The sequence below is a fragment of the Macaca fascicularis genome, chromosome 12, assembly GCF_037993035.2.
Source record: "Macaca fascicularis isolate 582-1 chromosome 12, T2T-MFA8v1.1".
NCBI classification, from domain to species: domain Eukaryota; kingdom Metazoa; phylum Chordata; class Mammalia; order Primates; family Cercopithecidae; genus Macaca; species Macaca fascicularis.
In genome coordinates, this window is record NC_088386.1 from 84,215,435 (window position 1) to 84,228,077 (window position 12,643).

Below are 12,643 nucleotides of genomic sequence, written 5' to 3' on the forward strand. Positions count from 1 at the left end.
AAAATACAAAAATTAGCTGGGCGTGGTGGTGCATGCCTGTAGTCTCAGCTACTTGGGAGGTAGAGGTGGAAAGATTGCTTGAGCCCAGGAGTTGGAGGCTGTGGTAAGCCTGGGAGGTGAAGGTTGCAATCAGCCATGATCATGCCACTATATTCCAGCCTGGGTTACAGAGTAAGACCCTGTCTCAAAAACAAACAAACAAACAACAACAACAAAGCTTGATTAGATAACTAAAAAATGACAAGCCATCTTCTCTAACAAGAGGTCCAAAGTTAAAGTTGAATTTCCGTAATACAAGACAATGATTCAAATGTACCAAATCTCCTAATAATATATTACAGTCTTATTGATGTTGATATCCTTATTCTGTGTTAAATCATAAATTTAAAATGTGAGGCCCAATGCAGTAAAATGATCTACATGGACACCTTTGTACTTTAAAGAGTCTCTGTTTAAGTGAGAACATAGGTGCATGCATGTTTCTACTTTCCTCAGAGACGCCCTAAGGGAAGGTTGTTATTTCTTAGAAAGTTTGTCAGTCACTTATATGTTATATACATGAACATGAATTGGTCATACTGATGGATTTTGAATTGCAAACTAAGTAATTTTAGGTTGAAATCTTGAATAAAAATATTCCAAACTTCTAAAATGTTCCCTCAAAGTTATATGGTGTACATTTTAGTTTTGGTTTTGGTCTTCGTAGTCCCACTGCTTCATCACTGGGATTTTGAAATCGTTCTTAATAGCAGACCGTATGTTACAATGCATATCACTTTGATTTTCATTTTATCTCACTTGTTGATTGTATACATTTGATACAGTTGTGATCTGCTATGGAATATTATAAAATGTGTACTGAAGATCTAATATTTCCATATATCTAGGCTCTTTGGTTTTCACAGTTTATGTATTTCAGATGTTAAAGGGTTTGCATTCCATGGGGGAAAGAAAGAAAGGTTGGTAATAAATACATAAATATTTCAATAAATAAATGTAACCATTTAGATCTTGTATATGCTATGAATAAAACAAAATAGAGCAGAATAGAAGAGAATGATTGAGAATGTTGTTTAGAGAAAGTGACCAGGGAAGCAAGCCCCTTCAAAGAAGGTAGCACTTGAATTGCAATCTGAATGATAAAATGTTAGCAAATGCAACAGACTGAAAACAGTTACAAGAACTTTGCAGCTGCAGTGTAGTGACTGAAAGCCAAAACAAGTGGAAAGGACATTGAAGAGAGACTCAGAGTCTAGATTTGATAGGTCTTCATAGGCAATGGCAAAGGATTGGTATTTTTTTTTAATGCAATGATATGTCACTTGAAGGTTTTAAACGGAATTTGTGGACCATCTGGCTGCTATATGCAGCATGGACTGTAAAGAGGCCAAAGTGATGTCCCAGAAATAGACATTTCAGTAGTCTAGGAGAAGGGTAAATTAGACTATAATTCTACCTGTGAAGGTTATGAGCAGAGCTTGATTTTTGACACATTTTGAAGGTAGAGCTTGCAAAATTTACTAATGGATTTGTTGAGGGCAGTATACGCACACACACACAAAAGGAGCAGGAGTGTCCCTTCAGGTTTTCTCCTTAACATGTGGGAAATGATGCCATTTTTTGAAACAGACGTAACTTAGGAGGAGTGAGTGATAAAGAATCAATATTTCACTTTTGCCTGCGTTATTTCTGCCAACTAGACAGCCAATTGGAAATGCTTATTAGATGGCTGAATATACAAATCTGGAATTCATAGAGAAGGTCTGGTCTCATGTGCTTGAGTGAAAAAAAAGTTTGTCATTTTTTATTCTAATTGTTTATTGTTTAGTTAATATGCCCAATATAAATTTGGTCACTGTGAGCTTATGTGATTGAGTTCTAGCTAAAGAAAATAATATGAGACTACTTTTTTGTTCAGTACTGAAATTAAGACATTCCTAACAAGTGTATCTTTAATATTTGCTTCCGATCTTTTTCACTTAAAACCAATTATTCATATGCATGATAAATGGAGACCACTCCTATTTCTCACTTTCTCATATAAAAATTGATATGAATATATAACACTTAATGTATATAAAATATTTTCTTACTTGTTTTTAAACAGAATGCTTACATATCTTCTAAATACCACCACGATTGGGTCAATCATGGGTTCCTTTTCTATCAAATGAAATAATCTTCAAGAGTACCTATATTACATACCTCTGTATCACACTGAAATTGTGAAAATCTTTTCCCTGGGTTTAGATATTGGATCCTTATTTTATACAGTCACTTAGATACACTGAGAAATTTCCGTTACTTGACTGTGCTGTTTGCTTTTTGCTGTGTTCCAGTGGTTTGGCAATGGATTAGAGGTTAGGTTTTCCACCATTTGGTACTAATTATCTGGGAACAATCTGATTTCCATTTATTACATTCATATGGCAGTGCTGCCTGTATTTATATTAGAAAAAAAGAGTTTATTCTGCCCTCATAGCCTCATAGCCTCATGAATGCCTGAAGAAGATTGTTTCATTGTAAGATGTGGGCATAACAAGTTCAATCAAAATGTTCCTCTTGATTCTTGTATCTGGGTACTTTCATTTTACCCTTCTGACCATAGAAGGTTTTAACCAAACCAGACTACTGCCAGGAAGCAAAGTGAGTAAAATTGTAGTCCTAGGGAATACTGGATTCTATTGCTGAGTAAAACAAATGTCTTCCTTTCAATTAAACCCTTAGATAAAATTATTTCTTTACATAATCAACTGTGTGGCCACTGATTAGACTTGATAGGACAATTATAGCCTAAAATGTATATTTCATTGTGGATAAACAGTGAATCTATTTATTTTCCTCTAGTGTTTTCTCTGCTACTATTGAAGTGAGAATGGGCAAGAGCAGATTGTGAAAGGTCTTAATTACACAACAAGCTGAATGTGAATCTTTAAACAAAGACATAAATTTTAAATATGAATTGGTTCAAGAACATTTGATGCCCACAAAAAATGATTACCATTCCACAACTTCACTTTCATAATTGTTAGTTGCACAAGATAATTCTAAAAGCATAAACCCTGTCTAACGGGAAGAAAAATATGTTCCCATTCCAGTTCTGATCATAAGTACCTGGTCAAGTCATTTAGCCTCTCCTTGTTGCAGTTTTCCGCTTTGTGGTACAATTATATCCATTTAACTTGAAAGATTCTTGTGAAAACTGTAAGACAGTAGGTCTTACAACTAACAGATCAATATAAACCAACTGTAGACCTAGAAATCTGAAAAAACACAGACCTTGTGCTGTAAGTTGTAATCATTACTTTTAAACTTTATTTAAAAACTGATATTGAAGATATGTTATAACAATTAACTTTAAAAGTATGAATCAGCATGGTAATCTAGAAACATCTGCTAGAACATTTTATGCTACCATTTTCTTTCTCCATCTTTAATGTTAATTATAATTTTCCAGGGTTTTAACTAGAAAAAATTATTTTAATATACAAATGTAAGGGAATTTATTTCTTAATTATTTCTTAATTTAATTATAAATATAATTTTGAACTCTGCCATTTTAGTAGTTGTGATAAATTATATTTTAATCTTGACATTTGTATTTTATGTTTAAAAAGTCTTTGGATATTTGTATTGCCAGTGCAATTAACAGTGAAACATAAAATTTCAGTATAATCCTAATATTTCTAAACATATTATGACAGAATTGCTTAATCTTAAAAGCAGTGTTTCTGTTATTATTGTTCAAATGTATTTAATATTTACTGATAGAATTCAAACACTTTTATGATATTTCTTCTTGTTATCATATTTATATAAAACTCAAAGTTGAAATATTCACCATTGCTTAAATGCACCAAGATGCTACTTACTGAAAAAAAAGAGCTACAAAGGGGAGGGAGAGCATTAGGACAAATACCTAATGCATGCAGGGCTTAAAACCTAGATGACGGGTTGATAGGTGCAGCAAACCACCATAGCACATGTATACCTAGGTAACAGACTTGCATGTTCTGCTCATGTATCGCAGAACTTAAAAAAAAAAAAAAAAGACAAAAGAAAAAGAGCTACAAAAGTGTAGCAAAAACAAATCTTAAACATGGACACTCATTATTAATATATCTGAATAACCTAACAACTTCTGTATAACTAACACATATTTTTTTTGCACAGAATTCCCCTTAGTATAATAATTCAGATTCTGTGCATGTTCCTAAAGACCAAGACACCTGGAACTACGAACATAAAGGAGTTGCTTGAACAGTGGTGCCATGTACTTCTGTAGGACAATCCAAAAAATTTGGTTCCTAGCCATCTGTCAGAATACTGACAGAAAGACCAAAATAAAATTCCTCGAACTGTTTTTCTTCTAAACAATGTACTTAATTACTTAAACACATAAACATCCTCGACCAGTTAAAAATAGCAGCCAAAAAAAAAAAAAAAAGACTGGTTCCAGAACCTTGGGACCTAAATGCAAAATTGTCACTGTTTGTCATTTAGGTGCTAATGTCCACACGTTCATATCCTTATTGAATAGGCCTAACCATTTAGTACAGAATCAAGCGCCAACTTTACCCATATATTTAAATGTGCTGGACTTACATTTCATTTTTATAGGGAATTAGATATAACATCTGATTCCTTGACTTCAATTGCTTCTAGGTTGGGAATCAAAAACTCAAACTTTAATATAGCCCAGATTATGACATTCAAGTGTGAAATGGGCATATGGTAGGAGTGATAAATTTGAAAGCACAGGCTAACTTCAAAGACACAGCAGATATTCAATACCAGTCAACTATTTTCATGCAAGTGTGTGGGCCTACATTCTAGATTTTCTAACTTCTGGGGAAAAGTTCTGGATTTTAATATGTAATCTATTTTTATATATTAATTTATTTTTAATTTAAAAATTTTTATTGATACCTATTAATTGTACATGTTTGTGGGTAGAGATGATATTTTGATACCTGCACATAATGTATAATGATCAAGTTAGGGTCATTGTAGTATCCATCACCTCAAACATTTATCTTTTCTTTGTGTTGGGAACACCTAATTCTATGCTTTAAAAGACCCATGTGATCTAAACAAAAACTGCCAAATTACTGATGACCCAAAGAAGACCTGTGAGGAATAGTTCTGGAGTCTTAAACTCTAGATACCAGAACAGTTGACATTATTAAATATCCCTGATTTACCATTTTGAAATTGAAAAAGACCTCTTGATTATAGTGTATAAATACTTGATTATTTTTATATTGTATAAATTCTTCATTTATGTTAAGTTTACCTCCCCAAAGGAAGTAGTACTATAAGAATACTGCAAACACTATGATAAAAATAACAGAGCACTTTCAAGTAAGGTTATTTTGACCTTCAGTTTGTTTTCAGGTATCTAGTAAAGAATTGTGGCCAATATATATCCTAAAAAAATACAGAGTATTACCATGTATATTTTAAACTAGATAATATCAAGGACAATTTCCACTTAATATCTTATCTTTACTCAGTACAGACAGCCTTATCAATTAACAGTTTAAGTAAAAAGATGCTCTAGTATAAATTAGACAATAAATATCATTTACACTAATGTGTTACATAGGGTATTTGGGAACAAAAAACAAAAATTTTCTCACAAAGAGCTTACAACTGTAATCTATAATTAAAAGTTGGCCACCAAGGACAGAATGATACAGTAAGTTATATCGAACAAAAATAGATTTTAAAAATTGTGTACATACACATCTCTACATAAATAGATCGAGGTGTATTACAATGAAGATCAACAGAGAAATAAAAAATTATATATTTACATATGGATATTAATAGAGTGATTAATTATATAACTTAGACTAGCAGAGATTTTGCTTCCACACTGAACCTTTCCCTCAACTTAATTTCTCACTTTGCATGGCTTCCTTTTTCTCTCTGCTTCCGGAAATATGTGAAGAGGGTCCTCCTAGCTTAAGGACATAACCTCAGACTTGTTGGTCCTTCACTAATTTTAATTACTACCTTTTACAACAAAGTTTATAAAAAATCAGATTTTTGTTTTCTCCCTGAATTTTTGTTAGTGGTGAAAGATCTCTGACATGTGATTTGCAGCTGAGGAATGTGGCTCCCAGCCAGAATCTTATGTGGGATCTTTCTGGCCGGAGCGTAGGCAGTTACAAAGGCTTTGTCTGGCACACCTCATCACATTGTATTTGGTGGGAGAAAGGTGCCCTCATCACATTGTATTTGGTGCACAGTTTGGAGGAATTGAATCTAGTACTCAGGTCCCCTGGCCAGCCATGCTCTTGTGCATATCTACATTTATAGCCCATGCAACTCCACTCAGGGGCCTCCTTTTAGAGGGCGTTAGGTGCCTCACCTGAGACCACCTTATTCAAGGGACTTGGAGACCACCTTTTTCCACTATGTCTCAGTATTCAGTACTTTCCTACTGCTAGCCATTCCCTTCTCCCTTCCACTGTCTCTTGTCCAAAGAAAAACCCTTAGGAACCTTTTGTGCAGAAGTCCCTAAGTAATGAGACAAAGGCTCACTTCTGCAGTGATACTTCTGACCCTTGCTCAATGCCATTCCGTGGGGAAAATGGAGCATTGATAGAGCAGGCACCTTCTCTCTGGTCTCTTGCTTATACTATAGCAGTAAATGAATACGGACTTAATTATTACTTCCATTTTGGCTGCTGTTTAATTGGCCGCTGTGACATCTGGCAGCTCAGCTCTCTCCAGCTCAGCTCTTAACAGTAGCTTTCCATGCTGTAATGGAAATAGCCCCTAAAAGTCATGCACATACTGATGTTCAGACCTACTACACTGCTTGCTTGTTATTTATTATCTCTCTGATTTATTTGAGATGCTTGACAGTCACCTCTTCCCATCCCCCTAAAAGTCTTACAGTTTGGAACTCCTCATGACTATAGAAAGGGCATGATGATTAGAATCAGACTGTTTTGAATTTTGAATCTGCTTTCTACCTCATATAAGAGTAAGTCACAAAGAATCTGTGGACCTTAATTCCTGTCGTAAGTCACAAAGAATCTGTGGAGCTTAATTCCCATGTGTTTATCGTAATAAAGACATAATATTACTACTACTGATACTTTAAAGAATGTTTTGAGGATTAAACATAAAATGTATGTTGTGAGCTCTTTTGAAAATTCTACAAAACCATAAATTTATTTGGAAGAGTTTACTCCTAGTTCTGTGACTGTTCTCTCATTACTATCCTTCCTTTTCCCATTTCATTAAATAAATCTTCAGGCTTTCTTCATTTTTCTCTCCATTACCTTCCTCTTAGGTCGTGATGAATGCAATATTCTATTTAAAATATCTAAAAATGTAATATTTCAGTAAAAAAAACATCAAATTAAGCAATGCAGAATCTAAGGACTATCACATAGGAAAACCAACTCTATGTTTTAATTTTAGAAAAGTTATTGTGAAATGATCTTATCATCTTAACAAAACACCATTTTACAAATAAATTTCAAGTATACTTTTTCCTTTCCTCATGCCTTTCCTCTTAGGATATTTCTCTTTCTGTCATTCCTTTACAGCTGCTGCACGATATGTCTGATCATGAGCAACACGGGTTTCAGAGATGCTCATCCTCTTTCTGGCGTAGTAGTGGTGATTCATCTCCCTGTCTCAATATTTCTTCCATGTCTGTCACTCCTGTCAACTCACCTGATTCCAGACTATCACTGGGACTGTTAATACCACCACCTTCTAAATGTGGCTTTCCCAAGCCAGTCAGTGAGAGCAGCATCCCAAGACCGCATGTAATTTGCTAAGCAGATAATTCTTTTTATTATCCGACTTATTTTGTTTAAATTCTGCCAAAATGTGCTATTTATAAAGTTATCAAAAATTTAGATGTATCTTGAATCAATGTGATGTGATCTGGAGGCTTTGTGTGCCATTTTTGTTTTCTTTGATTACCTGATACCAGAAAGTTTCAAGTAGAGGGTGGTGCCAGTGTAGAAATTTACAAAAATATAAAGTAATACAGATACTTCAAATGATTTATCAGATATCACTATTGGCAAATTAGATCATTGGTAAAAGCAATTTCAGCAGAGTTCAGTGCAAAAAGAGCAAATCTAGATTGATAAGAGTTAAAGATAGAATGAAGTAAATCTTAGGACAGAAAGTGTAGTATCTCTTTCAAGGAGCTTAGCCTTAAAGGAAAAAGAAAAAGAAAATAGAAATTGGGAGATTAAAGAGGGACAGAGTAAATAAATTTTTGGTTGGTTTGTTTTGCTTTTAATGACAGCCAAGATTTTAGAATTTTTGTATCATGAAAAAGAGTAGAGAGATAGAAGTGAGAGGGGATACAGGAATGGGATAATTAGGGGAATAGTATTGCTGAGTAACAGGAATAGGGTGAGGGGATACAATAAACAAATTGTTAAAGAAAGGAGGATGACAGCAATTTTCCTGCACGAAAAATAATGTACTAACAATTATTTTAGCTGAATAGTAAACCCATCACTCTACACACAGTAAGCCTGATTTTTTTCATCACCTGCATTATCTGTAAATCAGAAAATTAAACGTATTCTGAGAATTCTAATTTTAATATGAACCACTCAAAGCAATCTCTGTCCAAGTTCTCACAGGAAAAGCAAATTTTTCATCACTATTCCCCCAAAATGGAAATTCTCTTTCTTTTATCCCTGATCAAGTGAGATGGTTTTCAAAGGAGATTATACGTATATACATATTGTTCCCTGTTTTACAAAGTGATGAATGTCTAATTTTGATATTACTTCTCGGCTATATTTTCATGAGGTTTTCATTTATCTTTCCCTATATGTGTTTAGTCCTGACCCAGACTGTATCAGAAAACTCAATGATTTGGGCAGTACATTGGTGATTATTAATTTAGTTTTTATAAGATAGCTATTTATTACAGAAAACTTGATGAAATCTTTCAAGAATAAAATGTACTGCAATGAATATCAGTTGGTTGCCACTGTTGTTATAAATACAAACTAAAATATACTCTACTTTTGAGAATGCAAAAAAACAATTGCATTTGAATGTTTATATTTAAGAAGGCAAGTCACTTATGTCTAATTTTTCCTGTTTGAAATGTTATCTTATGCAGAGTATCTTACTGAAATCATATTTTTATATGAATAGTTTCTACTATATCTAATTCTCTGTTATAAGTAGCAATCATTTCTATATATCCAAAAAATTCACTGTATCTTTTATATTCATCTGGAATAATATTGTTACCATTTTGCCATCATCTTTGAGAGCATTTTTGCAGAAATGTTCTATTGCTTTCTTCTAAATGAGCATTTATCATAATTAGTGGAACCACATGAAATTGCAAATACTTAACTATTTTCGGTCTACAAAATGGCAAATTCTTATGATTCAACTGAATTTGCTGTTTACATATATTTTATATGCATGTGAAATATTTAGCATTACAATGTGTCTATATGAAATACTACCCTAATTCATTTATTTTCATTGCAGGCAGGCAGTATGACACCTCAGTCGCCCTCCACTGACATCTTTGATATGATTCCATTTTCTCCAATATCACACCAGTCTTCAATGCCTACTCGCAATGGCACACAGCCACCTCCAGTACCTAGTAGATCTACTGAGATTAGTAAGCTTTCTCAACAAATCAATGTTTCTTGTTATAGTTGTGTACATTTTAAATATATAATTAAGACTTTGTGGGAAATTACATATCTTAACAACTTTACTTACAATTTCAATTATTGAAGTATTATTTTTATATATGTATAAATTTCCATTAATTCTATTTTACTTTATAATTCAGACTGCACTACTAACGACATCTCTACTTGGAACTTTTACCCATTATTTGAACAATTATGTTTTGATGTATTACTTCATAATAGAAAATATTTAATTATATATCATTGTTTTGGGTTATATTTTTAATATTTTACTTTAATTATTAAAAACAACTGGTAATTTTATTAATGATTTTTTACATGTTTAATAGAGCTACTTAAAATATGTTTGTTCATAGGGCTTATGGACTTTTTTAGTTAAAAAATATATGAATTATATGAATGTTGTGATTTATTAACCTTTCGTAAGGGTTCTTTCCTATCTAAAATGCTATAAATTCATTGCTTTTCTGTTTTATCTTTTATATATCTGGAAGGAACATTAAAGTCTATTTTTGATTAATTAGAAAACACCTAACAGATGCTCATTTTCAATATTTTGGCTGTAATACATATCCATCTGTGCCTTGTGACAGAAACTGAAAGCATAATTCTCAATGGTCATGAATCAGTCACTATGTCTAAAAGGAAACTGAAGAAAAGAGAGTTTTACACATTCTACTTGATTGCATTCTCTCTAGCTTATATTAAATCATTGTGAATATAACTCTGAAGTTCTAGCTTAAGACTTTAGTACATGGCAGGGCCATATTATATTCATTTCCCCTAAGGAACTTAAAATACATTGCTCATGTTAGGTATTCAATTTATTTTAGAGGACTAATTTGTAAATACAAGGTAATAACACTAGTGTATCAGTCAGTTTTCACACTGCTATAAAGTTGCTACCTCAGACTGGGTAATTTATAAGCGAAGAGTACAGTTCTGCATGGATGGAGATGCCTCAGGAAACTCAACGTCATGGCAGAAGATAAAGGAGAAGCAAGGTACATCTTATATGGCAGCAGAAGAGACTGTGTGCACAGGATAAACTGCCACTTTTAAACTATCAGATGTCGTCAGGACTCCCTCTCTATCATGAGAACAGTAGGGAGGAAACTTCCCACATGATCCAATCACCTCCCACCAGGCCCCTCCCTCAACATGTGTGGATTACAATTTGAGATGAGATTTGGGTGGGGACACAGACCCAAACCATATCATTCCACTCCTTGCCCCTCCCAAATTTCATGTCTTTTCACATTTCAAAACCAATCATACCTTTGCAACAATCTCTCAAAGTCTTAACTTATTCCAGCATTAACCCAAAAGCCCAAGTCCAAAGATTCATCTGAGGCAAGGCAAGTCTCTTCCACCTATGAGCCTGTAAAATAAAAAACAAGTTAGTTACTTGCAAAATACAATGAGGATACAGGCATTGGGTAAATATTTCCATTCCAAATTGGAGAAATTGGCAAAACGAAGGAGCCACAGGCCCCATGCAAGTTTGAAACCCAATGGGGCAGTCATTAAGTCTTAAAATTCCAAAATTATCTCATTTTACTCCATGTGTCACATCCAGGGCACGCTAATGCAAGGGATGGGACCCAAGACCTTGGGCAGCTCCACCTCTGTGACTTTGCAGGGTACAGCCCCAATGGCTGTTTTCACAGGCTGGCATTGAGTGCCAGGCACACAGTGCAAGCTGTTGGTGGATCTACCATTCTGGGGTCTGAAAGACGGTGGCCCTCTTCTCACAGCTCCACTAGACAGTGCCCTAGTGGGGACTCTGTGTGAAGGCTTTAACCCTACATTTCTCCTCTGCATTGCCCTAGTAGAGGTTCTCCATGAGGGCTCTGTTCCTGCCACAGACTTCTGCCTGAATATCCAGGCATTTCCATACATCCTCTGAAATCTAGGCAGAGGCTCCCAAAGCTCAACTTTTGTCTTCTGTGCACCTGCAGACCCAACACCAAATGGAAGCCACCAAGGCTTAAGGTTTTTACCCCATGAAGCAATGGCTTGAGCTGTATCTTGGCCCCTTTTAGCCACAGCTAGAGCTGGAATGGCTGGGATGCAGGATACCGAGTCCTGAGGCTGCACAGAGCAGCAGGGCCCTGGGCCTGGCCCATGAAACAATTTTTTCCTCTTAGGCCTCTGGACCTTTGATGGGAGGGGCTGCTGTAGATGTCTGATATGTGCTGATGACATCTTCCCCATTGTCTTGGCTATTACCATTCAGCTCCTTTTTACTTATGCTAATTTCTGCAGCAGGCTTGAATTTCTCCTTAGAAAGTGGGTTTTCTTTTTCTACCACATAGTCAGGCTGCACATCTTCCAAACTTTTATGCTTTGCTTCCCTTTAAAACATAAGTTCCAATTTCATATTATCTCTTTGTGAATGCATATGACTGTATGCTTTTACAAAAAGCCAGGTCACATCTTGAATGCTTTGCTGCTTAGAAATTTCTTCTGCCAGATACCCTAAATCATCTCTCTCGAGTTCAAAGTTCCACAGATCTCTAGGGCAAGGGTAAAACACGGCCAGTCTCTTTGCTGAAGCATAACAAGAGTGCTCCAGTAACACCTTGATAGCTTTTTCAATGTCTACATATTCCTGAGTATCAAAGTTTAATAAATATAGACAGAGAAATAGAGATTATATAGACATAATCTATATAAGTGAGTCCCTCCAAGTCATTTCTTGTCATTTTGTTTACTAAATTTTTTTCTTCCTTTTACAACGGGATGGGTTTGAAGCGGAACCTTTTGACCAAATCTTCCCTTTCATTAATTCATTTTTTAACAAACACCTACTAGGTGAAAAGCATTATTCAGTATGCTTATGGTGTAGTGGAAACCAGGACGTTTCTCTGAAGAAAAGATCCTTTGAAAGCTAAATTTCAATTGATTGCCTGAGCAACACTAAACTGAAGAAAATAAATAACAGCAATAGTAAT

General features: G+C 34.6%; 1 protein-coding gene across 20 annotated transcripts in view; it reads left to right on the forward strand.

The window, feature by feature from the left end:
* GULP1 (GULP PTB domain containing engulfment adaptor 1) overlaps positions 1–12,643 on the forward strand; it is a 306,186-nt gene that overhangs the window by 284,187 nt on the left and 9,356 nt on the right. For 11 of the 20 annotated variants that reach the window (XR_012420970.1, XM_045367376.2, XM_074008616.1 and 8 more), the window contains one exon: positions 9,511–9,649. Coding sequence is in view for 18 of the 20 variants with exons in the window: in XM_045367376.2 (XP_045223311.1) it covers positions 9,511–9,649 (139 nt within the window). In the remaining 2 variants the exon portion in view is untranslated. Of the gene's footprint in view, positions 1–7,571; positions 7,797–9,510; positions 9,650–12,643 lie in introns of all 20 variants that reach the window. The other 9 variants (XR_010579987.1, XM_065525750.1, XM_065525752.1 and 6 more) reach the window with 1 other exon arrangement.